General features: G+C 53.8%; 1 protein-coding gene across 6 annotated transcripts in view; it reads left to right on the forward strand.

Moving 5' to 3' along the window:
- The window catches only part of LOC129825522 (signal-induced proliferation-associated 1-like protein 1), a 224,658-nt gene that overhangs the window by 140,934 nt on the left and 57,653 nt on the right, over positions 1–26,071 (forward strand). For all 6 annotated transcript variants that reach the window (XR_008754897.1, XR_008754900.1, XR_008754896.1 and 3 more), the window contains exon 12: positions 15,094–15,673. Coding sequence is in view for 1 of the 6 variants with exons in the window: in XM_055885681.1 (XP_055741656.1) it covers positions 15,094–15,673 (580 nt within the window). In the remaining 5 variants the exon portion in view is untranslated. The remainder of the gene's footprint in view (positions 1–15,093; positions 15,674–26,071) is intronic.

Genomic DNA, 26,071 nt, shown 5'->3' on the forward strand with positions numbered 1-26,071 from the left:
ATCGCTCTTTATGTTCGTATCGCTGAGTGTCGAAATAAAAAGTCTGGTGCAGTTTCCTCCTCCAAGCCTGTGTGTCCCTAAGTAACTCCTGTCTATCACGCACGCACGCGCGCACGCAGTCGACGAGAGATGTTAATGAAAGGAGAAATAATTGCTTGTTTCCTTGCAGCTTCTCCTCTGGGAGGGAGACTTCATGAGCTGATGAGAACAGTATCATCTGTCCATTTACACTTTCTCTCTGTTTTCTTTTTTCTCTCTCTCCCTCTGTCTATAATTATCTATTTCTCCCTCTCCCTACTCTCGTTTCCCCTCTCCCTACTCTCCCCCCTCCATCTCTCTCACCCCTTCTCTCTCTCTCCTTTCTCTGTCTCTCTCTCTCTATCCTCCATCTCTCTCCTCTCCCTTTCTCTCTCTCTCTCTCTCGCTCTCTGTCTCTCTCTGTCTCTCTCTCCTATCTCTCTCTCGCGCTCTCTCCTGTCTCTCTCTCGCGCTCTCTCCTGTCTCTCTCTCTCTCTCTCCCTCCTGTCTCTCTCTCTCTCTCTCCCTCCTGTCTCTCTCTCTCTCTCTCTCTCTCTCTTCTGTCTCTCTCTCTCTCCTGTCTCTCTCGCTCTCCTGGCTCTCTCTCTCTTTCTCTCTCCTGTCTCTCTCTCTCCTGTCTCTCTCTTCTTCTCTCTCCTGTCTCTCTCTCTCTTTCTCCATCTTGTTAATAGCTGTGTTAATAGCTGTTAGGGTTTATTGTGTGACCTGGTTCTCTGTGGGGTTCCTGCCTGCTGTACACAAAGCTGTGCAGTGGCATAGGGAAGATACAATGGCTTGACACACACACACACACACACACACACACACACACACACACACACACACACACACACACACACACACACACACACACACCCTGGTCTCCAACCAGATGTAGGACTGTACCGGCCTGCACACCATGGCCACCTCCTGCCCCTCCTCCTCCACCATCACGTCTCTAAATTCCTGCCATTCATTTTGTTTTGTTTGGGCTCTGTTATCATCTCGTCCCTCTACATTTGATCTACTACAAATACCCACACACTTATGGAGGGATTAGTTTGACGGAGGGTTTAGTGGTCTCGTGTCTTTGGCTATGACGGATTAAGTGATATGACATGCTATTCTATAAAATCATTTCTCTGTAATTAATATTACCTGATTAAGCTAATCGGGGAGAAAGTCGGGGCACCACGTAATATAATGTTTAATGTTATAGAGCTGTTATCTTCCGAATAAACTCTTAAAGACCTAGTAATCTTTTACATCAGTAGCAGTCAATATTTAATCGTCACCTTATTTAGTCTCATCTGAAAGTGGTAAATTCTTGGTTATCTTCACGAACCCTGGCTAACAAGTTGAATCAGCAATACAAAATTGGGTTTAATTATTTATTTACTAAATAACTTACTAATCACACAGAATTACATATACACAGAATGGATCACACATTGATTACAAATTATGTCATAAAGGAAAACGTCCTTAGCGGACGGAACATATATGCCTGCTGGACAAAGAGAGGGGGCTGGGCTTGAGTGAAAGAGCGGGAAGACTGAGTAACAAAGGGAGACAAACATTTCGTCTCTATCGGGCCGCAGGCAGCTGCTCTATCGTAAATACAGAATCTTATGCATTCTAAATAACCGCCCATTTGAAAAAGGAAAATGCAATAAATATTTACTCTGAGCTGCGCTCCGGTAGATTGGTCGTAGATCGTAGGCCGGGTTGTCCAGTATGGATCTCTGGTCCTCTGAAAACTGTCTAGTGGTGAACTGGAGCGTGGTAGAATGGATACTCTGTCCGTCCTCTCCTAGCCCACGTTTAGCGACTGCTGCTAACTCAACGGCTAGGAGGGATCACTTCTGGAGTGAATAAGTGTTCACAGTTCATACCAAGTTGCCATAATTTTAAGCTCATGCTATATTCTGGCAGGTATAGTCGAAATTCATCCTTCCGGCGTGTTGACCGTCATCTTCACGTTGAAATTCGGTGCTAATTTCGTTAGATTCTTGCTGAGGGACCTCAATTCCACACGTCCTTGGAACAGGTTATTATCTGGGCCCTTTTAACGTAGGACCGTAGCCCTAACGTCCTCGGAACAGAAAGTTACTTTTTCGTCAAGGGCTTTATATAGGAGGGGAGAGAAGGGCTTGTTTCATAGTTTATAACTAATGTCTGTTCACATGGGCAGAGCCACTGAGTTGAGCATAGTTCACTCATGAAAACCCAACTCTCTCATTTGGAAGCTAAAATTACATTTAATCTTTTCACAAATAGTTTCATATTTAAACATTTAAATTGCACAACAATTCCATGTGAATCTGATAACTAGAATGTGTAGACTTTCCACGATGCAGTTTATGTCGTCCTGTCATCAGTAATAATGTCTCAGACGCCAACTGATCTGACATCATATTCATTTAGTACCAACAAATATTTTCAGCTGGTTGGATTACCGAAATATCGGCCAACTCAGGCCAACGTCATGACAGTGGGACGGAGGGTTTAGTGGGACGGAGGGTTTAGTGGGACGGAGGGTTTAGTGGGACGGAGGAGGGTTTAGTGGGACGGAGGAGGGTTTAGTGGGACGGAGGAGGGTTTAGTGGGACGGAGGAGGGTTTAGTGGGACGGAGGAGGGTTTAGTGGAACGGAGGAGGGTTTAGTGGGACGGAGGAGGGTTTAGTGGGACGGAGGAGGGTTTAGTGGGACGGAGGAGGGTTTAGTGGGACGGAGGAGGGTTTAGTGGGACGGAGGAGGGTTTAGTGGGACGGAGGAGGGTTTAGTGGGACGGAGGAGGGTTTAGTGGGACGGAGGAGGGTTTAGTGGGACGGAGGAGGGTTTAGTGGGACGGAGGAGGGTTTAGTGGGACGGAGGAGGGTTTAGTGGGACGGAGGAGGGTTTAGTGGGACGGAGGAGGGTTTAGTGGGACGGAGGAGGGTTTAGTGGGACGGAGGAGGGTTTAGTGGGACGGAGGAGGGTTTAGTGGGACGGAGGAGGGTTTAGTGGGACGGAGGAGGGTTTAGTGGGACGGAGGGTTTAGTGGGACGGAGGGTTTTGTTTGACGGAGGGTTTAGTGGGACGGAGGGTTTTGTTTGACGGAGGGTTTAGTGGGGACGGAGGGTTTTTGAAGTTTAGCTGTTTATTTATGATTGACAACCAACCAATTTGTTTTGGACAGTAAAGCCTTTGTGAAGCACGGGAGGTCTGAGCTGTTTATTCAACAGGTTGTTGGTGTGCCTCTCTGGTTAGGCTGTGTGTGTTTATGATTCCAACTAGCTCCCCTGGTGTTTAATAGACTGTAGTTGGTAGCGGTAGTAATGCTATGATCCCCGTGGCGTTGTTCCTCCATTTAACATGACAGGCTATTCATCTCTACATTCTGGAAAATATGTTTCAGACCAACAATAATACTTAGTGTTGTTGAGGCTTATGGCTGTGTGCTGACCTAGTATGGCTGTGTCCTGACCTAGTATGGCTGTGTCCTGACCTAGTATGGCTGTGTCCTGACCTAGTATGGCTGTGTCCTGACCTAGTATGGCTGTGTCCTGACCTAGTATGGCTGTGTCCTGACCTAGTATGGCTGTGTCCTGACCTAGTATGGCTGTGTCCTGACCTAGTATGGCTGTGTGCTGACCTAGTATGGCTGTGTCCTGACCTAGTATGGCTGTGTCCTGACCTAGTATGGCTGTGTCCTGACCTAGTATGGCTGTGTCCTGACCTAGTATGGCTGTGTCCTGACCTAGTATGGCTGTGTCCTGACCTAGTATGGCTGTGTCCTGACCTAGTATGGCTGTGTCCTGACCTAGTATGGCTGTGTCCTGACCTAGTATACAGGGAGTGCCCTGACCTAGTATGGCTGTGTCCTGACCTAGTATGGCTGTGTCCTGACCTAGTATGGCTGTGTCCTGACCTAGTATGGCTGTGTCCTGACCTGGTATACAGGGAGTGCCCTGACCTAGTATACAGGGAGTGCCCTGACCTAGTATACAGGGAGTGTCCTGACCTAGTATACAGGGAGTGTCCTAACCTAGTATGGCTGTGTCCTAACCTAGTATGGCTGTGTCCTGACCTAGTATGGCTGTGTCCTGACCTAGTATGGCTGTGTCCTGACCTAGTATGGCTGTGTCCTGACCTAGTATGGCTGTGTCCTGACCTAGTATGGCTGTGTCCTGACCTAGTATACAGGGAGTGCCCTAACCTAGTATGGCTGTGTCCTGACCTAGTATGGCTGTGTCCTGACCTAGTATGGCTGTGTCCTGACCTAGTATGGCTGTGTCCTGACCTAGTATGGCTGTGTCCTGACCTAGTATACAGGGAGTGCCCTGACCTAGTATACAGGGAGTGCCCTGACCTAGTATACAGGGAGTGCCCTGACCTAGTATACAGGGAGTGTCCTGACCTAGTATACAGGGAGTGTCCTGACCTAGTATACAGGGAGTGTCCTGACCTAGTATACAGGGAGTGTCCTGACCTAGTATACAGGGAGTGTCCTGACCTAGTATACAGGGAGTGTCCTGACCTAGTATACAGGGAGTGTCCTGACCTAGTATGGCTGTGTCCTGACCTAGTATGGCTGTGTCCTGACCTAGTATGGCTGTGTCCTGACCTAGTATGGCTGTGTGCTGACCTAGTATGGCTGTGTCCTGACCTAGTATACAGGGAGTGCCCTGACCTAGTATACAGGGAGTGCCCTGACCTAGTATACAGGGAGTGCCCTGACCTAGTATACAGGGAGTGTCCTGACCTAGTATACAGGGAGTGTCCTGACCTAGTATACAGGGAGTGTCCTGACCTAGTATACAGGGAGTGCCCTGACCTAGTATGGCTGTGTCCTGACCTAGTATGGCTGTGTCCTGACCTAGTATGGCTGTGTCCTGACCTAGTATGGCTGTGTGCTGACCTAGTATGGCTGTGTGCTGACCTAGTATGGCTGTGTCCTGACCTAGTATGGCTGTGTCCTGACCTAGTATGGCTGTGTCCTGACCTAGTATGGCTGTGTCCTGACCTAGTATGGCTGTGTCCTGACCTAGTATGGCTGTGTCCTGACCTAGTATGGCTGTGTCCTAACCTAGTATGGCTGTGTCCTGACCTAGTATGGCTGTGTCCTGACCTAGTATGGCTGTGTCCTGACCTAGTATGGCTGTGTGCTGACCTAGTATGGCTGTGTCCTGACCTAGTATGGCTGTGTCCTGACCTAGTATGGCTGTGTCCTGACCTAGTATGGCTGTGTCCTGACCTAGTATGGCTGTGTCCTGACCTAGTATACAGGGAGTGCCCTGACCTAGTATGGCTGTGTCCTGGCCTAGTATGGCTGTGTCCTGGCCTAGTATGGCTGTGTCCTGACCTAGTATACAGGGAGTGCCCTGACCTAGTATACAGGGAGTGTCCTGGCCTAGTATACAGGGAGTGCCCTGACCGAGTCAATGTGGAGGCTATATACAGGGTGTTACGGTACAGAGTAAATGTGGAGGCTATATACAGGGTGTTACGGTACAGAGTAAATGCGGAGGCTATATGCAGGGGATACCAGTACAGAGTCGATATGGAGGCTATATGCAGGGGGTATCGAGTCAATGTGGAGGCTATATGCAGGGGGTACCGGTACAGAGTCAATGTGGAGGCTATATGCAGGGGGTACCGGTACAGAGTCACTATGGAGGCTATATACAGGGTGTTACGGTACAGAGTCAATGTGGAGGCTATATGCAGGGGGTACCGGTACAGAGTCAATGTGGAGGCTATATGCATGGGGTACCGGTACAGAGTCACTATGGAGGCTATATACAGGGTGTTACGGTACAGAGTCAATGTGGAGGCTATATGCAGGGTGTTACGGTACAGAGTCAATGTGGAGGCTATATACAGGGTGTTACGGTAAGGAGTCAATGCTCCTCCGCTCTCTCCACTGGCTTCCAGTTGAAGCTCGCATCCGCTACAAGACCATGGTGCTTGCCTACGGAGCTGTGAGGGGAACGGCACCTCAGTACCTTCAGGCTCTGATCAGGCCCTACACCCAAACAAGGGCACTGCGTTCATCCACCTCTGGCCTGCTCGCCTCCCTACCACTGAGGAAGTACAGTTCCCGCTCAGCCCAGTCAAAACTGTTCGCTGCTCTGGCACCCCAATGGTGGAACAAACTCCCTCACGACGCCAGGACAGCGGAGTCAATCACCACCTTCCGGAGACACCTGAAACCCCACCTCTTCAAGGAATACCTAGGATAAAGCAATCCTTCTGCCCCCCCCCCCCCCCCTTAAAATGATCTAGATGCACTATTGTAAAGTGGCTGTTCCACTGGATGTCATAAGGTGAATGCACCAATTTGTAAGTCGCTCTGGATAAGAGCGTCTGCTAAATGACTTAAATGTAAATGTAAATGTAAATGGAGGCTATATACAGGGTGTTACGGTACAGAGTCAATGTGGAGGCTATATACAGGGTGTTACGGTACAGAGTCAATGTGGAGGCTATATACAGGGGGTACCGGTACAGAGTCAATGTGGAGGCTATATACAGGGGGTACCGGTACAGAGTCAATGTGGAGGCTATATACAGGGGGTACCGGTACAGAGTCAATGTGGAGGCTATATACAGGGGGTACCGGTACAGAGTCAATGTGGAGGCTATATACAGGGGGTACCGGTACAGAGTCAATGTGGAGGCTATATACAGGGGGTACCGGTACAGAGTCAATGTGGAGGCTATATACAGGGGGTACCGGTACAGAGTCAATGTGGAGGCTATATACAGGGGGTACCGGTACAGAGTCAATGTGGAGGCTATATACAGGGGGTACTGGTACAGAGTCAATGTGGAGGCTATATACAGGGGGTACCGGTACAGAGTCAATGTGGAGGCTATATACAGGGGGTACTGGTACAGAGTCAATGTGGAGGCTATATACAGGGGGTACCGGTACAGAGTCAATGTGGAGGCTATATACAGGTTAGGGCTTGATAGGAAGAAAAATGGTCTTATTCTGTAAGGCACATCATTAGATAATATTGAGATAAAGCAACATTGGTATTGTGTTGAACAGATACAGAGATATGATGTTCAATGCAATATTCGTTTTTTTTTTAACACAAGAAAACGGGGTGTTATCTCTGTAAGGTACATGACAACATTAGATCATGCTCAGATAAAAATAGGTTTTCTGGGTCAGGTGGTGCTGTTCATGATGTTCATTTCCCTCTGGCTCTCCTAACGTACCCCTTCTCTGGGTAATGTAATGTACTATTGGCATGTGCTCACACACAAATATAATGCTCTCTGAGTAACGCTCACTGTGTGGGCAGCAGCAGAGAGAGAGAGAGAGAGAGACCCTCAGCCCACACAGTACCCATGTAGGTTCTTAATTTGAGCCCGTCTCCTACAGCAGGAAGAAAATAATCCCGCAGAAACAGGAAATGTGGATTATTATGTGGATTATAATTACTGGACATATTTGTAGCGGATTAAACATTTTTATACATTTTTAGTGAGGGGAAAATCAAGTCATTTCAAAGTGTAAATTACAAACTTTAGAAGCCTTTTTAAATCTCAAATACAAATAAGTTTAACATGTCCTGCACTGTAGGAAAGTTATCCTGCAACAGGATGATCAAATTAAGATCCTACATCTGTAGTTATTTATATCACTACAATCATAGAGAGACCACAGAAATATATGTTAATAATATCTAAGGAGGACAGGAGGGATAAATACATATAGGCAGCACTCTCTCTCTCTCTCTGTCACTCACTAGGTCTCTCTCTCTCTGTCACTCACTAGGTCTCTCTCTCTCGGTCACTCACTAGGTCTCTCTCTCTCGGTCACTCACTAGGTCTCTCTCTCTGTCACTCACTAGGTCTCTCTCTCTCTGTCACTCACTAGGTCTCTCTCTCTCTGTCACTCACTAGGTCTCTCTCTCTCTGTCACTCACTAGGTCTCTCTCTCTCTGTCACTCACTAGGTCTCTCTCGCTCCATTTCTGTCACTTACTAGGTCTCTCTCCCTTTCTGTCGCTCACTAGGTCTGTCTCTCTCTCCCTTTCTGTCACTCACTAGGTCTCTCTCTCTCCCTTTCTGTCACTTACTAGGTCTCTCTCCCTTTCTGTCGCTCACTAGGTCTGTCTCTCTCTCCCTTTCTGTCACTCACTAGGTCTCTCTCTCTCCCTTTCTGTCGCTCACTAGGTCTCTCTCCCTTTCTGTCAGTCACTAGGTCTCTCTCTCTCCCTTTCTGTCGCTTACTAGGTCTCTCTCCCTTTCTGTCACTCACTAGGTCTCTCTCTCCCTTTCTGTCGCTTACTAGGTCTCTCTCTCTCCCTTTCTGTCACTCACTAGGTCTCTCTCTCCCTTTCTGTCACTCACTAGGTCTTTCTCTCTCTCTCCCTTTCTGTCACTCACTAGGTCTCTCTCTCTCTCTCCCTTTCTGTCACTCACTAGGTCTCTCTCTCTCTCCCTTTCTGTCACTCACTAGGTCTCTCTCTCTCCCTTTCTGTCACTCACTAGGTCTCTCTCTCTCCCTTTCTGTCACTCACTAGGTCTCTCTCTCTCCCTTTCTGTCACTCACTAGGTCTCTCTCCGTCTCACTAGGTATCTCAAAATATAAGCACTAAGTATGTAATGTTTTGTATACTCACCAGCTTCATCAGGAGGTGTGGTAATGACTAAGACTGTATAGAATGTTTCTTTCTCTTTTAAAGGAGAATGGAGATGAAATGAGAGGGAGAATGTTTTGCTGGGGGTTTTACCTGTACTTTAAAAATAGGGCCCTGAGTTGTTCCTGATCAAGTCAGGTGATCAGTAAAACTCCTGGTCCTGAGACAGTTAATTGCATCAAGTGTTTATTTTTTTAATTTAATTTTAATTTAACCATTAATTAACCTGGCAAGTCAGTTAAGAACAAATTCTTATTTACATTGACGGCCTATGAACAATGGGTTAACTGCCTTATTCAGGGGAAGAATTACATATTTTTTTACCTTGTCAGCTCGGGGATTTGATCTAGCAACCTTTTGGTTACTGGCCCAACGCTCTAACCACTATGGGTGAATGGTGATTAGGTGTTATGTCTGTGTTTCCTTTGTACCAATAATACCTGATTGTTAAAACATGAACAATCACTGTTATGCCCAAAGCCATTCAGAGTAACATAAAACGGACACAATTTCACATTCAGACCCATAGGCCAACTCTATTGTGTGTGACAATGCTGTTAGGCCTGTTTGGTCATGGTGGGGCTGGTTAGTCATGGTGGGGCTGGTTAGTCATGGTGGGTTGGTTAGTCATGGTGGGGCTGGTTAGTCATGGTGGGGCTGGTTAGTCATGGTGGGGCTGGTTAGTCATGGTGGGGCTGGTTAGTCATGGTGGGGCTGGTTAGTCATGGTTAGTCATGGTGGGCTGGTTAGTCATGGTGGGGCTGGTTAGTCATGGTGGGGCTGGTTAGTCATGGTTAGTCATGGTGGGCTGGTTAGTCATGGTGGGCTGGTTAGTCATGGTGGGGCTGGTTAGTCATGGTGGGCTGGTTAGTCATGGGGGGCTGGTTAGTCATGGTGGGGCTGGTTAGTTATGGTGGGCTGGTTAGTCATGGTGGGCTGGTTAGTCATGGTGGGGCTGGTTAGTCATGGTGGGTTGGTTAGTTATGGTGGGGCTGGTTAGTCATGGTGGGGCTGGTTAGTCATGGTGGGGCTGGTTAGTCATGGTGGGCTGGTTAGTCATGGTGGGGCTGGTTAGTCATGGTGGGTTGGTTAGTTATGGTGGGCTGGTTAGTCATGGTGGGGCTGGTTAGTCATGGTGGGGCTGGTTAGTCATGGTTAGTCATGGTGGGCTGGTTAGTCATGGTGGGCTGGTTAGTCATGGTGGGGCTGGTTAGTCATGGTGGGCTGGTTAGTCATGGGGGGCTGGTTAGTCATGGTGGGGCTGGTTAGTTATGGTGGGCTGGTTAGTCATGGTGGGCTGGTTAGTCATGGTGGGGCTGGTTAGTCATGGTGGGTTGGTTAGTTATGGTGGGGCTGGTTAGTCATGGTGGGGCTGGTTAGTCATGGTGGGGCTGGTTAGTCATGGTGGGCTGGTTAGTCATGGTGGGGCTGGTTAGTCATGGTGGGTTGGTTAGTTATGGTGGGCTGGTTAGTCATGGTGGGGCTGGTTAGTCATGGTGGGCTGGTTAGTCATGGTGGGGCTGGTTAGTCATGGTGGGGCTGGTTAGTTATGGTGGGTTGGTTAGTTATGGTGGGTTGGTTAGTCATGGTGGGCTGGTTAGTCATGGTGGGCTGGTTAGTTATGGTGGGTTGGTTAGTCATGGTGGGCTGGTTAGTCATGGTGGGCTGGTTAGTCATGGTGGGCTGGTTAGTCATGGTAGGGCTGGTTAGTCATGGTGGACTGGTTAGTCATGGTGGGGCTGGTTAGTCATGATGGGCTGGTTAGTCATGGTGGGCTGGTTAGTCATGGTGGGGCTGGTTAGTCATGGTGGGCTGGTTAGTCATGGTGGGGCTGGTTAGTCATGGTGGGGCTGGTTAGTCATGGTGGGGCTGGTTAGTCATGGTGGGCTGGTTAGTCATGGTGGGCTGGTTAGTCATGGTGGGGCTGGTTAGTCATGGTGGGGCTGGTTAGTCATGGTGGGTTGGTTAGTCATGGTGGGGCTGGTTAGTCATGGTGGGCTGGTTAGTCATAGTGGTGCTGGTTAGTCATGGTGGTGCTGGTTAGTCATGGTGGGCTGGTTAGTCATGGTGTGGCTGGTTAGTCATGGTGGGGCTGGTTAGTCATGGTGGGGCTGGTTAGTCATGGTGGGCTGGTTAGTCATGGTGGGCTGGTTAGTCATGGTGGGTTGGTTAGTCATGATGGGGCTGGTTAGTCATGGTTAGTCATGGTGGGGCTGGTTAGTCATGGTGGGCTGGTTAGTCATGGTGGGGCTGGTTAGTCATGGTGGGCTGGTTAGTCATGGTGGGGCTGGTTAGTCATGGTGGGCTGGTTAGTCATGGTGGGGCTGGTTAGTCATGGTGGGCTGGTTAGTCATGGTGGGGCTGGTTAGTCATGGTGGGCTGGTTAGTCGTGTGGGGCTGGTTAGTCATGGTGGGCTGGTTAGTCATGGTGGGGCTGGTTAGTCATGGTGGGTTGGTTAGTCATGGTGGGCTGGTTAGTCATGGTGGGTTGGTTAGTCATGATGGGGCTGGTTAGTCATGATGGGGCTGGTTAGTCATGGGGGGTTGGTTAGTCATGGTGGGCTGGTTAGTCATGGTGGGTTGGTTAGTCATGATGGGGCTGGTTAGTCATGATGGGGCTGGTTAGTCATGATGGGGCTGGTTAGTCATGGTGGGTTGGTTAGTCATGATGGGGTTGGTTAGTCATGATGGGGCTGGTTAGTCATGGTGGGTTGGTTAGTCATGGTGGGGCTGGTTAGTCATGGTGGGGCTGGTTAGTCATGGTGGGCTGGTTAGTCATGGTGGGTTGGTTAGTCATGATGGGGCTGGTTAGTCATGATGGGGCTGGTTAGTCATGGTGGGGCTGGTTAGTCATGGTGGGGCTGGTTAGTCATGATGGGGCTGGTTAGTCATGGTGGGTTGGTTAGTCATGGTGGGCTGGTTAGTCATGGTGGACTGGTTAGTCATGGTGGGCTGGTTAGTCATGGTGGGCTGGTTAGTCATGGTGGGCTGGTTAGTCATGGTGGGCTGGTTAGTCATGATGGGGTTGGTTAGTCATGGTGGGCTGGTTAGTCATGGTGGGCTGGTTAGTCATGGTGGGGCTGGTTAGTCATGGTGGGCTGGTTAGTCATGGTGGGTTGGTTAGTCATGGTGGGGCTGGTTAGTCATGGTGGAGCTGGTTAGTCATGGTGGAGCTGGTTAGTCATGGTGGGCTGGTTAGTCATGATGGGCTGGTTAGTCATGGTGGGCCTCCTCTCCTCTAAGCCTTCCTCCTACCTCTTATCCCCCTCCTCTCTTACATTCCCCCCTCTCTTTCTGTCAGGTTATTTACCATGTGGTATGAATAGCTACATCTTACTTAGGACAGCATGTCTGAGCTGTATCCCTTCCTCTCTGTCTCTCCTCCTCCCCTCCCTTTGTTTTCTTCTCTCACCCTGTTTTCCCTGGCTGGCTGATTTCCAGACATTCCAGACAGGCATGACAGCAGCCAGCCAGCCAGCCAGCCAGCGTAGCTCACTGAGACTTCAGAATGCCATTAATTCAGACATTCCAGCCTGCCAGCCAGCCAGGACAGCAGCCAGCCAGCCAGCCAGCCAGGACAGCAGCCAGCCAGCCAGCCAGAACAGCAGCCTGCCAGCCAGCCAGGACAGCAGCCTGCCAGCCAGCCAGGACAGCAGCCAGCCAGCCTAGTCCGCTGAGACCTCAGAATGACATTAATTCAGACATTCCAGCCAGCCAGGACAGCAGCCAGCTAGCCAGCCAGCAGCCAGCCAACCAGGACAGCAGCCAGCCAGCAGCCAGCTAGCCAGGACAGCAGCCAGCCAGGACAGCAGCCAGCCAGCCAGGACAGCAGCCAGCCAGCCAGGACAGCAGCCAGCCAGCCAGGACAGCAGCCAGCCAGCCAGGACAGCAGCCAGCCAGCCAGCCAGCCAGGACAGCAGCCAGCTAGCCAGCCAGGACAGCAGCCAGCTAGCCAGCCAGGACAGCAGCCAGCCAGCCAGCCAGGACAGCAGCCAGCCAGCCAGCCAGCCAGGACAGCAGCCAGCCAGTACAGCAGCCAGCCAGTACAGCAGCCAGCCAGGACAGCAGCTAGCCAGCCAGCCAGGACAGCAGCCAGCTAGCCAGCCAGGACAGCAGCCAGCTAGCCAGCCAGGACGCCAGCCAGCCAGCCAGGACAGCAGCCAGCCAGCCAGGACAGCAGCCAGCCAGCCAGCCAGGACAGCAGCTAGCCAGCCAGGACAGCAGCCAGCCAACCAGCCAGGACAGCAGCCTGCCAGCCAGCCAGGACAGCAGCCAGCCAGGACAGCAGCCAGCCAGGACAGCAGCCAGCCAGGACAGCAGCCAGCCATCCAGCCAGGACAGCAGCCAGCCAGCCAGGACAGCAGCCAGCCAGCCAGCCAGGACAGCAGCTAAGTAGCCAGCCAGGACAGCAGCTAAGTAGCCAGCCAGGACAGCAGCCAGCTAGCCAGCCAGGACAGCAGCCAGCTAGCCAGCCAGGACAGCAGCCAGCCAGCCAGCCAGGACAGCAGCCAGCCAGCCAGGACAGCAGCTAAGTAGCCAGCCAGGACAGCAGCTAAGTAGCCAGCCAGGACAGCAGCCAGCTAGCCAGCCAGGACAGCAGCCAGCCAGCCAGCCAGGACAGCAGCTAAGTAGCCAGCCAGGACAGCAGCTAAGTAGCCAGCCAGGACAGCAGCCAGCTAGCCAGCCAGGACAGCAGCCAGCTAGCCAGCCAGGACAGCAGCCAGCCAGCCAGCCAGGACAGCAGCCAGCCAGCCAGCCAGGACAGCAGCCAGCTAGCCAGCCAGGACAGCAGCCAGCCAGGACAGCAGCCAGCTAGCCAGCCAGGACAGCAGCCAGCTAGCCAGCCAGGACAGCAGCCAGCTAGCCAGCCAGGACAGCAGCCAGCAAGCCAGCCAGGACAGCAGCCAGCCAGCCAGCCAGGACAGCAGCCAGCTAGCCAGCCAGGACAGCAGCTAAGTAGCCAGCCAGGACAGCAGCTAAGTAGCCAGCCAGGACAGCAGCCAGCCAGCCAGCCAGGACAGCAGCTAAGTAGCCAGCCAGGACAGCAGCTAAGTAGCCAGCCAGGACAGCAGCCAGCCAGCCAGCCAGGACAGCAGCCAGCTAGCCAGCCAGGACAGCAGCCAGCCAGCCAGCCAGGACAGCAGCCAGCCAGCCAGCCAGGACAGCAGCCAGCCAGGACAGCAGCCAGCCAGCCAGCCAGGACAGCAGCCAGCCAGGACAGCAGCCAGCCAGCCAGCCAGGGGGCTAAAGGAAAGTGTGGGAGCAGAGTGCTGCTGTGTGTTGAATAAACAAAATGAACAGTAAACTATAGACTCACAAAAGTTCCAAAGGAATAGAGACATTTAAATGTCATATTATGTCTATAGTCAGGGTTGTAGAAGTACAGAAAATAAATAAGCATAAATATGGGTTGTATTTACAATGGTGTTTGTTCTTCACTGGTTGCCCTTGTCTTGTAGCAACAGGACATAAATATTGCTGCTGTTATTGCACACTGTGGTGTTTCACCTAATAGATATGAGTTTATCAACATTGGGAATAGCCAGTCAAGCAAAGAGGCACTGAGTTTGAAGGTAGGCCTTGAGATACATCCACAGGTACACCATCAATTGACTCATATGATGTCAATCAGAAGCTTCTAAAGCCATGACATTTTCTGGAATTTTCCAAGCTGTTTAAAGGCACAGTCAACTTAGTGTATGTAAACTTCTGACCCACTGGAATTGTGATACAGTGAATTATAAGTTAAATAATCTGTCTGTAAACAATTGTTGGAAAAATTACTTGTCATGCACAAAGTAGATGTCCTAACCGACTTGCCAAAACTAGAGTTTGTTAACAAGGAATTTGTGGAGTGGTTGAAAATCGAGTTTTAATGACTCCAACCTAAGTGTACGTAAACTTCCAACTTCAACTGTATATGTTGAAGAGGGCGGGACTTAAGCTGCATCTCTCTCTCTCCTCTCTCCTCTCTCTCCTCTCTCCTCTCTCTCTCTCTCTCCTCTCTCCTCTCTCTCCTCTCTCTCCTCTCTCTCCTCTCTCCTCTCTCTCCTCTCTCTCCTCTCCTCTCTCTCCTCTCTCTCCTCTCTCTCCTCTCTCTCCTCTCTCCTCTCTCCTCTCTCCCCTCTCCCCTCTCCCCTCTCTCCTCTCTCCTCTCTCCCCTCTCCCCTCTCCCCTCTCCCCTCTCCCCTCTCCCCTCTCCCCTCTCCCCTCTCCCCTCTCCCCTCTCCCCTCTCCCCTCTCCCCTCTCCCCTCTCCCCTCTCCCCTCTCCCCTCTCCCCTCTCCCCTCTCCCCTCTCTCTCTCTCTCTCTCTCTCTCTCTCTCTCTCTCTCTCTCTCTGTCTCTGTCTCTGTCTCTTTTTTCTGTCTCTGTCTCTCTGTCTCTTTCTCTCTCTCTCTGTCTCTCTGTCTCTCTCTTTCTCTCTCTGTAGTGTGGCGGTCACTCGTTCTCGTGACGTCCCGTCCTTCGGCCCTCCCATCCCAGAGGGTGTGTCCTTCCCCAAGTCCTCCGCGTTCCGGGACTTCCTATTGGCCAAGGTCATCAACGCAGAGAATGCCGCCCACAAATCTCTCAAGTTCCGCGCCATGGCGACGCGGACACGTCAGGAGTACCTCAGAGAACTGGCGGAGCGCAACACCACGTCGACCCCCATCGACCCGTCCGGGAAATTCCCCTTCATCTCATTGGCTCACAAGAAGAAGGAGAAGAGTCGTCCGTACGCGGGGGCGGAACTTCGGAGCCTCGGCGCCGTCACGTGGGCTGTCCACGCCGAGGATCATGGAGCGGGAGGAGAGCTCGAAGCGCTATTGGCTATCTCCAACGACTTCCTCATCCTATTGGATCAGGAGGCCAAGGCCGTGGTGTTTAACTGTGCTACTAAGGACGTGATTGGCTGGACGCTGGGGAGTCCGGCCTCCATGAGGATCTTCTATGAGAGAGGGGAGAGTGTGTCGCTGAGGTCTGTTAGTAACAACACAGAGGACTTCAGAGAGGTGGTGAAACGACTGGAGGTGAGGAGAGACACACACACACACAACACACACAGACAGACAGACACACACACACGCACAACACGCACAGACAGACACACACACACACACGCACAGACAGACACACACACACGGACAAACGGACGGACGGACGGACGGACGGTACATTCAGTTCCAGTGTCATGTCTTATTGTTTCAGCCAGAAGTTATTGTCTAGTCTGCCTGCTGATGATGTCATCTTATAACCAGAAGTTGTTGTCTAGTCTGCCTACTGATGATGTCATCTTATAGCCAGAAGTTGTTGTCTAGTCTGCCTACTGATGATGTCATCTTAAAGCCAGAAGTTGTTGTCTAGTCTGCCTGCTGATGATATCATCTTAAAGCCAGAAGTTGTTGTCTAGTCTGCCTACTGATGATGTCATCTTATATCCAGAAGTTGTTGTCTAGTCTGCCTACTGATGATGTCATCTTATAGCCAGAAGTTGTTGTCTAGTCTGCCTGCTGATGATGTCATCTTAAAGCCAGAAGTTGTTGTCTAGTCTGCCTACTGATGATGTCATCTTATATCCAGAAGTTGTTGTCTAGTCTGCCTACTGATGATGTCATCTTATAGCCAGAAGTTGTTGTCTAGTCTGCCTGTTGATGATGTCATCTTAAAGCCAGAAGTTGTTGTCTAGTCTGCCTACTGATGATGTCATCTTATATCCAGAAGTTGTCTAGTCTGGCTACTGATGATGTCATCTTATAGCCAGAAGTTGTCTAGTCTGCTTACTGATGATGTCATCTTATAACCAGAAGTTGTTGTCTAGTCTGCCTACTGATGATGTCATCTTATAGCCAGAAGTTGTTGTCTAGTCTGCCTGCTGATGATGTCATCTTATAGCCAGAAGTTGTTGTCTAGTCTGCCTGCTGATGATGTCATCTTATAGCCAGAAGTTTTTGTCTAGTCTGCCTACTGATGATGTCATCTTAAAGCCAGAAGTTGTTGTCTAGTCTGCCTACTGATGATGTCATCTTAAAGCCAGAAGTTGTTGTCTAGTCTGCCTACTGATGATGTCATCTTAAAGCCAGAAGTTGTTGTCTAGTCTGCTTACTGATGATGTCATCTTATAGCCAGAAGTTGTTGTCTAGTCTGCCTACTGATGATGTCATCTTATATCCAGAAGTTGTTGTCTAGTCTGCCTACTGATGATGTCATCTTAAAGCCAGAAGTTGTTGTCTAGTCTGCCTACTGATGATGTCATCTTATATCCAGAAGTTGTTGTCTAGTCTGCCTACTGATGATGTCATCTTATATCCAGAAGTTGTTGTCTAGTCTGCCTACTGATGATGTCATCTTATATCCAGAAGTTGTTGTCTAGTCTGCCTACGGATGATGTCATCTTAAAGCCAGAAGTTGTTGTCTAGTCTGCCTACTGATGATGTCATCTTAAAGCCAGAAGTTGTTGTCTAGTCTGCCTACTGATGATGTCATCTTAAAGCCAGAAGTTGTTGTCTAGTCTGCCTACTGATGATGATGATGTCATCTTATATGACTTATCTAGTGAAGGTTCATAAGAATCTCAGGCAGAGTAGGCCTGAATCCCAAAGTGTACCCTGCTCCCTGAGTAGTGTACCCTGCTCCCTGAGTAGTGTACCCTGCTCCCTGAGTAGTGTACCCTGCTCCCTGAGTAGTGTACCCTGCTCCCTGAGTAGTGTACCCTGCTCCCTGAGTAGTGTACCCTGCTCCCTGAGTAGTGTACCCTGCTCCCTGAGTAGTGTACCCTGCTCCCTGAGTAGTGTACCCTGCTCCCTGAGTAGTGTACCCTGCTCCCCGAGTAGTGTACCCTGCTCCCCGAGTAGTGTACCCTGCTCCCCGAGTAGTGTTCCCTGCTCCCCGAGTAGTGTTCCCTGCTCCCCGAGTAGTGTTCCCTGCTCCCCCGAGTAGTGTTCCCTGCTCCCCGAGTAGTGTTCCCTGCTCGCCGAGTAGTGTTCCCTGCTCCCCGAGTAGTGTACCCTGCTCCCCGGGTAGTGTTCCCTGCTCCCCGGGTAGTGTTCCCTGCTCCCCGGGTAGTGTTCCCTGCTCCCCGGGTAGTGTTCCCTGCTCCCCGGGTAGTGTTCCCTGCTCCCCGGGTAGTGTTCCCTGCTCCCCGGGTAGTGTACCCTGCTCCACGGGTAGTGTACCCTGCTCCCCGGGTAGTGTACCCTGCTCCCCGGGTAGTGTACCCTGCTCCCCGGGTAGTGTTCCCTGATCCCCGGGTAGTGTTCCCTGCTCCCCGAGTAGTGTATCCTGCTCCCCGGGTAGTGTTCCCTGCTCCCCGGGTAGTGTTCCCTGCTCCCCGGGTAGTGTTCCCTGCTCCCCGGGTAGTGTTCCCTGCTCCCCGGGTAGTGTTCCCTGCTCCCCGGGTAGTGTACCCTGCTCCCCGGGTAGTGTACCCTGCTCCCCGGGTAGTGTACCCTGCTCCCCGGGTAGTGTTCCCTGCTCCCCGGGTAGTGTTCCCTGCTCCCCGGGTAGTGTACCCTGCTCCCCGGGTAGTGTTCCCTGCTCCCCGGGTAGTGTTCCCTGCTCCCCGGGTAGTGTTCCCTGCTCCCCGAGTAGTGTACCCTGCTCCCCGAGTAGTGTTCCCTGCTCCCCGAGTAGTGTTCCCTGCTCCCCGAGTAACTGCTCCCTGGGTAGTGTTCCCTGAGTAGTGTTCCCTGCTCCCCGAGTAGTGTATCCTGCTCCCTGAGTAGTGTTCCCAGAGTAGTGTTCCCTGCTCCCTGAGTAGTGTTCCCTGCTCCCTGAGTAGTGTTCCCTGCTCCCTGAGTAGTGTTCCCTGCTCCCTGGGTAGTGTACCCTGCTCCCTGAGTAGTGTTCCCTGCTCCCTGAGTAGTGTTCCCTGCTCCCTGAGTAGTGTTCCCTGCTCCCCGAGTAGTGTACCCTGCTCCCCGAGTAGTGTACCCTGCTCCCCGAGTAGTGTACCCTGCTCCCCGAGTAGTGTACCCTGCTCCCCGAGTAGTGTACCCTGCTCCCCGAGTAGTGTACCCTGCTCCCCGAGTAGTGTACCCTGCCCCCCGAGTAGTGTACCCTGCTCCCCGGGTAGTGTATCCTGCTCCCTGAGTAGTGTTCCCAGAGTAGTGTTTCCTGCTCCCTGAGTAGTGTTCCCTGCTCCCTGAGTAGTGTTCCCTGCTCCCTGAGTAGTGTTCCCTGCTCCCTGGGTAGTGTACCCTGCTCCCCGAGTAGTGTACCCTGCTCCCCGAGTAGTGTACCCTGCTCCCCGAGTAGTGTTCCCTGCTCCCCGAGTAGTGTTCCCTGCTCCCCGAGTAGTGTACCCTGCTCCCCGAGTAGTGTACCCTGCTCCCCGAGTAGTGTACCCTGCCCCCCGAGTAGTGTACCCTGCCCCCCGAGTAGTGTACCCTGCTCCCCGAGTAGTGTACCCTGCTCCCCGAGTAGTGTACCCTGCTCCCCGAGTAGTGTACCCTGCTCCCCGAGTAGTGTTCCCTGCTCCCCGAGTAGTGTTCCCTGAGTAGTGTACCCTGCTCCCTGAGTAGTGTACCCTGCTCCCTGAGTAGTGTACCCTGCTCCCTGAGTACCTGCTCCCTGAGTAGTGTTCCCTGAGTAGTGTTCCCTGAGCAGTGTTCCCTGAGTAGTGTTCCCTGAGTAGTGTTCCCTGCTCCCTGAGTACCTGCTCCCTGAGTAGTGTTCCCTGCTCCCTGAGTACCTGCTCCCTGAGTAGTGTTCCCTGCTCCCTGAGTAGTGTTCCCTGCTCCCTGAGTAGTGTTCCCTGCTCCCTGAGTAGTGTTCCAAGCTCCCCGAGTAGTGTTCCCTTCTCCCCGAGTAGTGTTCCCTGCTCCCCGAGTAGTGTTCCCTGCTCCCTGAGTACCTGCTCCCTGAGTAGTGTTCCCTGAGTAGTGTTCCCTGAGTAGTGTTCCCTGAGTAATGTTCCCTGCTCCCTGAGTACCTGCTCCCTGAGTAGTGTTCCCTGCTCCCTGAGTACCTGCTCCCTGAGTAGTGTTCCCTGCTCCCTGAGTAGTGTTCCCTGCTCCCTGAGTAGTGTTCCCTGCTCCCTGAGTAGTGTTCCCTGCTCCCTGAGTAGTGTATCCTGCTCCCTGAGTAGTGTTCCCTGCTCCCCGAGTAGTGTACCCTGCTCCCCGAGTAGTGTACCCTGCTCCCCGAGTAGTGTACCCTGCTCCCCGAGTAGTGTACCCTGCCCCCCGAGTAGTGTACCCTGCTCCCCGAGTAGTGTATCCTGCTCCCCGAGTAGTGTACCCTGCTCCCCGAGTAGTGTACCCTGCTCCCCGAGTAGTGTTCCCTGCTCCCCGAGTAGTGTTCCCTGAGTAGTGTACCCTGCTCCCCGAGTAGTGTACCCTCCTCCCTGAGTAGTGTTCCCTGCTCCCCGAGTAGTGTTCCCTGCTCCCCGAGTAGTGTACCCTGCTCCCTGAGTACCTGCTCCCTGAGTAGTGTTCCCCGAGTAGTGTTCCCTGCTCCCCGAGTAGTGTTCCCTGCTCCCCGAGTAGTGTTCCCTGCTCGCCGAGTAGTGTTCCCTGCTCCCCGAGTAGTGTACCCTGCTCCCCGGGTAGTGTTCCCTGCTCCCCGGGTAGTGTTCCCTGCTCCCCGGGTAGTGTTCCCTGCTCCCCGGGTAGTGTTCCCTGCTCCCCGGGTAGTGTTCCCTGCTCCCCGGGTAGTGTACCCTGCTCCACGGGTAGTGTACCCTGCTCCCCGGGTAGTGTACCCTGCTCCCCGGGTAGTGTTCCCTGATCCCCGGGTAGTGTTCCCTGCTTCCCGGGTAGTGTTCCCTGCTCCCCGGGTAGTGTTCCCTGCTCCCCGAGTAGTGTTCCCTGCTCCCCGAGTAGTGTTCCCTGCTCCCCGAGTAGTGTATCCTGCTCCCCGGGTAGTGTTCCCTGCTCCCCGGGTAGTGTTCCCTGCTCCCCGGGTAGTGTTCCCTGCTCCCCGGGTAGTGTTCCCTGCTCCCCGGGTAGTGTTCCCTGCTCCCCGGGTAGTGTTCCCTGCTCCCCGGGTAGTGTACCCTGCTCCCCGGGTAGTGCACCCTGCTCCCCGGGTAGTGTTCCCTGCTCCCCGGGTAGTGTTCCCTGCTCCCCGGGTAGTGTACCCTGCTCCCCGGGTAGTGTTCCCTGCTCCCCGGGTAGTGTTCCCTGCTCCCCGGGTAGTGTTCCCTGCTCCCCGGGTAGTGTTCCCTGCTCCCCGGGTAGTGTTCCCTGCTCCCCGGGTAGTGTTCCCTGCTCCCCGGGTAGTGTTCCCTGCTCCCCGGGTAGTGTACCCTGCTCCCCGAGTAGTGTACCCTGCTCCCCGAGTAGTGTACCCTGCTCCCCGAGTAGTGTACCCTGCCCCCCGAGTAGTGTACCCTGCTCCCCGAGTAGTGTATCCTGCTCCCCGAGTAGTGTACCCTGCTCCCCGAGTAGTGTACCCTGCTCCCCGAGTAGTGTTCCCTGCTCCCCGAGTAGTGTTCCCTGAGTAGTGTACCCTCCTCCCTGAGTAGTGTTCCCTGCTCCCCGAGTAGTGTTCCCTGCTCCCCGAGTAGTGTACCCTGCTCCCTGAGTACCTGCTCCCTGAGTAGTGTTCCCCGAGTAGTGTTCCCTGCTCCCCGAGTAGTGTTCCCTGCTCCCCGAGTAGTGTTCCCTGCTCGCCGAGTAGTGTTCCCTGCTCCCCGAGTAGTGTACCCTGCTCCCCGGGTAGTGTTCCCTGCTCCCCGGGTAGTGTTCCCTGCTCCCCGGGTAGTGTTCCCTGCTCCCCGGGTAGTGTTCCCTGCTCCCCGGGTAGTGTTCCCTGCTCCCCGGGTAGTGTACCCTGCTCCACGGGTAGTGTACCCTGCTCCCCGGGTAGTGTACCCTGCTCCCCGGGTAGTGTTCCCTGATCCCCGGGTAGTGTTCCCTGCTTCCCGGGTAGTGTTCCCTGCTCCCCGGGTAGTGTTCCCTGCTCCCCGAGTAGTGTTCCCTGCTCCCCGAGTAGTGTTCCCTGCTCCCCGAGTAGTGTATCCTGCTCCCCGGGTAGTGTTCCCTGCTCCCCGGGTAGTGTTCCCTGCTCCCCGGGTAGTGTTCCCTGCTCCCCGGGTAGTGTTCCCTGCTCCCCGGGTAGTGTTCCCTGCTCCCCGGGTAGTGTTCCCTGCTCCCCGGGTAGTGCACCCTGCTCCCCGGGTAGTGCTCCCTGCTCCCCGGGTAGTGTTCCCTGCTCCCCGGGTAGTGTACCCTGCTCCCCGGGTAGTGTTCCCTGCTCCCCGGGTAGTGTTCCCTGCTCCCCGGGTAGTGTTCCCTGCTCCCCGGGTAGTGTTCCCTGCTCCCCGGGTAGTGTTCCCTGCTCCCCGGGTAGTGTACCCTGCTCCCCGAGTAGTGTTCCCTGCTCCCCGAGTAGTGTTCCCTGCTCCCCGAGTAACTGCTCCCTGGGTAGTGTTCCCTGAGTAGTGTTCCCTGCTCCCCGAGTAGTGTATCCTGCTCCCTGAGTAGTGTTCCCAGAGTAGTGTTCCCTGCTCCCTGAGTAGTGTTCCCTGCTCCCTGAGTAGTGTTCCCTGCTCCCTGAGTAGTGTTCCCTGCTCCCTGGGTAGTGTACCCTGCTCCCTGAGTAGTGTTCCCTGCTCCCTGAGTAGTGTTCCCTGCTCCCCGAGTAGTGTTCCCTGCTCCCCGAGTAGTGTTCCCTGCTCCCCGAGTAGTGTACCCTGCTCCCCGAGTAGTGTACCCTGCTCCCCGAGTAGTGTACCCTGCTCCCCGAGTAGTGTACCCTGCTCCCCGAGTAGTGTACCCTGCCCCCCGAGTAGTGTACCCTGCTCCCCGGGTAGTGTATCCTGCTCCCTGAGTAGTGTTCCCAGAGTAGTGTTCCCTGCTCCCTGAGTAGTGTTCCCTGCTCCCTGAGTAGTGTTCCCTGCTCCCTGAGTAGTGTTCCCTGCTCCCTGGGTAGTGTACCCTGCTCCCCGAGTAGATTACCCTGCTCCCCGAGTAGTGTACCCTGCTCCCCGAGTAGTGTACCCTGCTCCCCGAGTAGTGTTCCCTGCTCCCCGAGTAGTGTTCCCTGCTCCCCGAGTAGTGTACCCTGCTCCCCGAGTAGTGTACCCTGCTCCCCGAGTAGTGTACCCTGCCCCCCGAGTAGTGTACCCTGCTCCCCGAGTAGTGTAACCTGCTCCCCGAGTAGTGTACCCTGCTCCCCGAGTAGTGTACCCTGCTCCCCGAGTAGTGTACCCTGCTCCCCGAGTAGTGTTCCCTGCTCCCCGAGTAGTGTTCCCTGAGTAGTGTACCCTGCTCCCTGAGTAGTGTACCCTGCTCCCTGAGTAGTGTACCCTGCTCCCTGAGTACCTGCTCCCTGAGTAGTGTTCCCTGAGTAGTGTTCCCTGAGCAGTGTTCCCTGAGTAGTGTTCCCTGAGTAGTGTTCTCTGCTCCCTGAGTACCTGCTCCCTGAGTAGTGTTCCCTGCTCCCTGAGTACCTGCTCCCTGAGTAGTGTTCCCTGCTCCCTGAGTAGTGTTCCCTGCTCCCTGAGTAGTGTTCCCTGCTCCCTGAGTAGTGTTCCCTGCTCCCTGAGTAGTGTTCCCTGCTCCCCGAGTAGTGTACCCTGCTCCCCGAGTAGTGTACCCTGCTCCCCGAGTAGTGTACCCTGCTCCCCGAGTAGTGTACCCTGCTCCCCGAGTAGTGTACCCTGCTCCCCGAGTAGTGTACCCTGCTCCCCGAGTAGTGTTCCCTGCTCCCCGAGTAGTGTTCCCTGCTCCCCGAGTAACTGCTCCCTGGGTAGTGTTCCCTGAGTAGTGTTCCCTGCTCCCCGAGTAGTGTATCCTGCTCCCTGAGTAGTGTTCCCAGAGTAGTGTTCCCTGCTCCCTGAGTAGTGTTCCCTGCTCCCTGAGTAGTGTTCCCTGCTCCCTGAGTAGTGTTCCCTGCTCCCTGAGTAGTGATCCCTGCTCCCCGAGTAGTGATCCCTGCTCCCCGAGTAGTGTTCCCTGCTCCCCGAGTAGTGTACCCTGCTCCCCGAGTAGTGTACCCTGCTCCCCGAGTAGTGTACCCTGCTCCCCGAGTAGTGTACCCTGCCCCCCGAGTAGTGTACCCTGCTCCCCGGGTAGTGTATCCTGCTCCCTGAGTAGTGTTCCCAGAGTAGTGTTCCCTGCTCCCTGAGTAGTGTTCCCTGCTCCCTGAGTAGTGTTCCCTGCTCCCTGAGTAGTGTTCCCTGCTCCCTGAGTAGTGTTCCCTGCTCCCTGGGTAGTGTTCCCTGCTCCCTGGGTAGTGTACCCTGCTCCCCGAGTAGTGTACCCTGCTCCCCGAGTAGTGTACCCTGCTCCCCGAGTAGTGTACCCTGCTCCCCGAGTAGTGTTCCCTGCTCCCCGAGTAGTGTTCCCTGCTCCCCGAGTAGTGTTCCCTGCTCCCCGAGTAGTGTACCCTGCTCCCCGAGTAGTGTACCCTGCTCCCCGAGTAGTGTACCCTGCCCCCCGAGTAGTGTACCCTGCTCCCCGAGTAGTGTATCCTGCTCCCCGAGTAGTGTACCCTGCTCCCCGAGTAGTGTACCCTGCTCCCCGAGTAGTGTACCCTGCTCCCCGAGTAGTGTTCCCTGCTCCCCGAGTAGTGTTCCCTGAGTAGTGTACCCTGCTCCCTGAGTAGTGTACCCTGCTCCCTGAGTAGTGTACCCTGCTCCCTGAGTACCTGCTCCCTGAGTAGTGTTCCCTGAGTAGTGTTCCCTGAGCAGTGTTCCCTGAGTAGTGTTCCCTGAGTAGTGTTCCCTGAGTAGTGTTCTCTGCTCCCTGAGTACCTGCTCCCTGAGTAGTGTTCCCTGCTCCCTGAGTACCTGCTCCCTGAGTAGTGTTCCCTGCTCCCTGAGTAGTGTTCCCTGCTCCCTGAGTAGTGTTCCCTGCTCCCCGAGTAGTGTTCCCTGCTCCCCGAGTAGTGTTCCCTGCTCCCCGAGTAGTGTTCCCTGCTCCCCGAGAAGTGTACCCTGCTCCCTGAGTACCTGCTCCCTGAGTAGTGTTCCCTGAGTAGTGTTCCCTGAGCAGTGTTCCCTGAGTAGTGTTCCCTGAGTAGTGTTCCCTGCTCCCTGAGTACCTGCTCCCTGAGTAGTGTTCCCTGCTCCCTGAGTACCTGCTCCCTGAGTAGTGTTCCCTGCTCCCTGAGTAGTGTTCCCTGCTCCCTGAGTAGTGTTCCCTGCTCCCTGAGTAGTGTATCCTGCTCCCTGAGTAGTGTTCCCTGCTCCCCGAGTAGTGTACCCTGCTCCCCGAGTAGTGTACCCTGCTCCCCGAGTAGTGTACCCTGCTCCCCGAGTAGTGTACCCTGCCCCCCGAGTAGTGTACCCTGCTCCCCGAGTAGTGTTCCCTGCTCCCCGAGTAGTGTACCCTGCTCCCCGAGTAGTGTACCCTGCTCCCCGAGTAGTGTACCCTGCTCCCCGAGTAGTGTTCCCTGCTCCCCGAGTAGTGTTCCCTGAGTAGTGTACCCTGCTCCCTGAGTAGTGTACCCTCCTCCCTGAGTAGTGTTCCCTGCTCCCCGAGTAGTGTTCCCTGCTCCCCGAGTAGTGTACCCTGCTCCCTGAGTACCTGCTCCCTGAGTAGTGTTCCCTGAGTAGTGTTCCCTGAGTAGTGTTCCCTGAGCAGTGTTCCCTGAGTAGTGTTCCCTGAGTAGTGTTCCCTGCTCCCTGAGTACCTGCTCCCTGAGTAGTGTTCCCTGCTCCCTGAGTACCTGCTCCCTGAGTAGTGTTCCCTGCTCCCTGAGTAGTGTTCCCTGCTCCCCGAGTAGTGTACCCTGCTCCCCGAGTAGTGTACCCTGCTCCCCGAGTAGTGTACCCTGCTCCCCGAGTAGTGTACCCTGCTCCCCGAGTAGTGTACCCTGCCCCCCGAGTAGTGTACCCTGCTCCCCGAGTAGTGTATCCTGCTCCCCGAGTAGTGTACCCTGCTCCCCGAGTAGTGTACCCTGCTCCCCGAGTAGTGTTCCCTGCTCCCCGAGTAGTGTTCCCTGAGTAGTGTACCCTGCTCCCTGAGTAGTGTACCCTCCTCCCTGAGTAGTGTTCCCTGCTCCCCGAGTAGTGTTCCCTGCTCCCCGAGTAGTGTACCCTGCTCCCTGAGTACCTGCTCCCTGAGTAGTGTTCCCTGAGTAGTGTTCCCTGAGTAGTGTTCCCTGAGCAGTGTTCCCTGAGTAGTGTTCCCTGAGTAGTGTTCCCTGCTCCCTGAGTACCTGCTCCCTGAGTAGTGTTCCCTGCTCCCTGAGTACCTGCTCCCTGAGTAGTGTTCCCTGCTCCCTGAGTAGTGTTCCCTGCTCCCTGAGTAGTGTTCCCTGCTCCCTGAGTAGTGTTCCCTGCTCCCTGAGTAGTGTATCCTGCTCCCTGAGTAGTGTTCCCTGCTCCCTGAGTAGTGTTACCTGCTCCCCGAGTAGTGTACCTTGCTCCCCGAGTAGTGTTCCCTGCTCCCCGAGTAGTGTTCCCTGCTCCCCGAGTAGTGTACCCTGCTCCCCGAGTAGTGTACCCTGCTCCCCGAGTAGTGTTCCCTCCTCCCCGA

This window comes from Salvelinus fontinalis, chromosome 27 (assembly GCF_029448725.1).
Source record: "Salvelinus fontinalis isolate EN_2023a chromosome 27, ASM2944872v1, whole genome shotgun sequence".
In the NCBI taxonomy this organism is placed as follows: Eukaryota; Metazoa; Chordata; class Actinopteri; order Salmoniformes; family Salmonidae; genus Salvelinus; species Salvelinus fontinalis.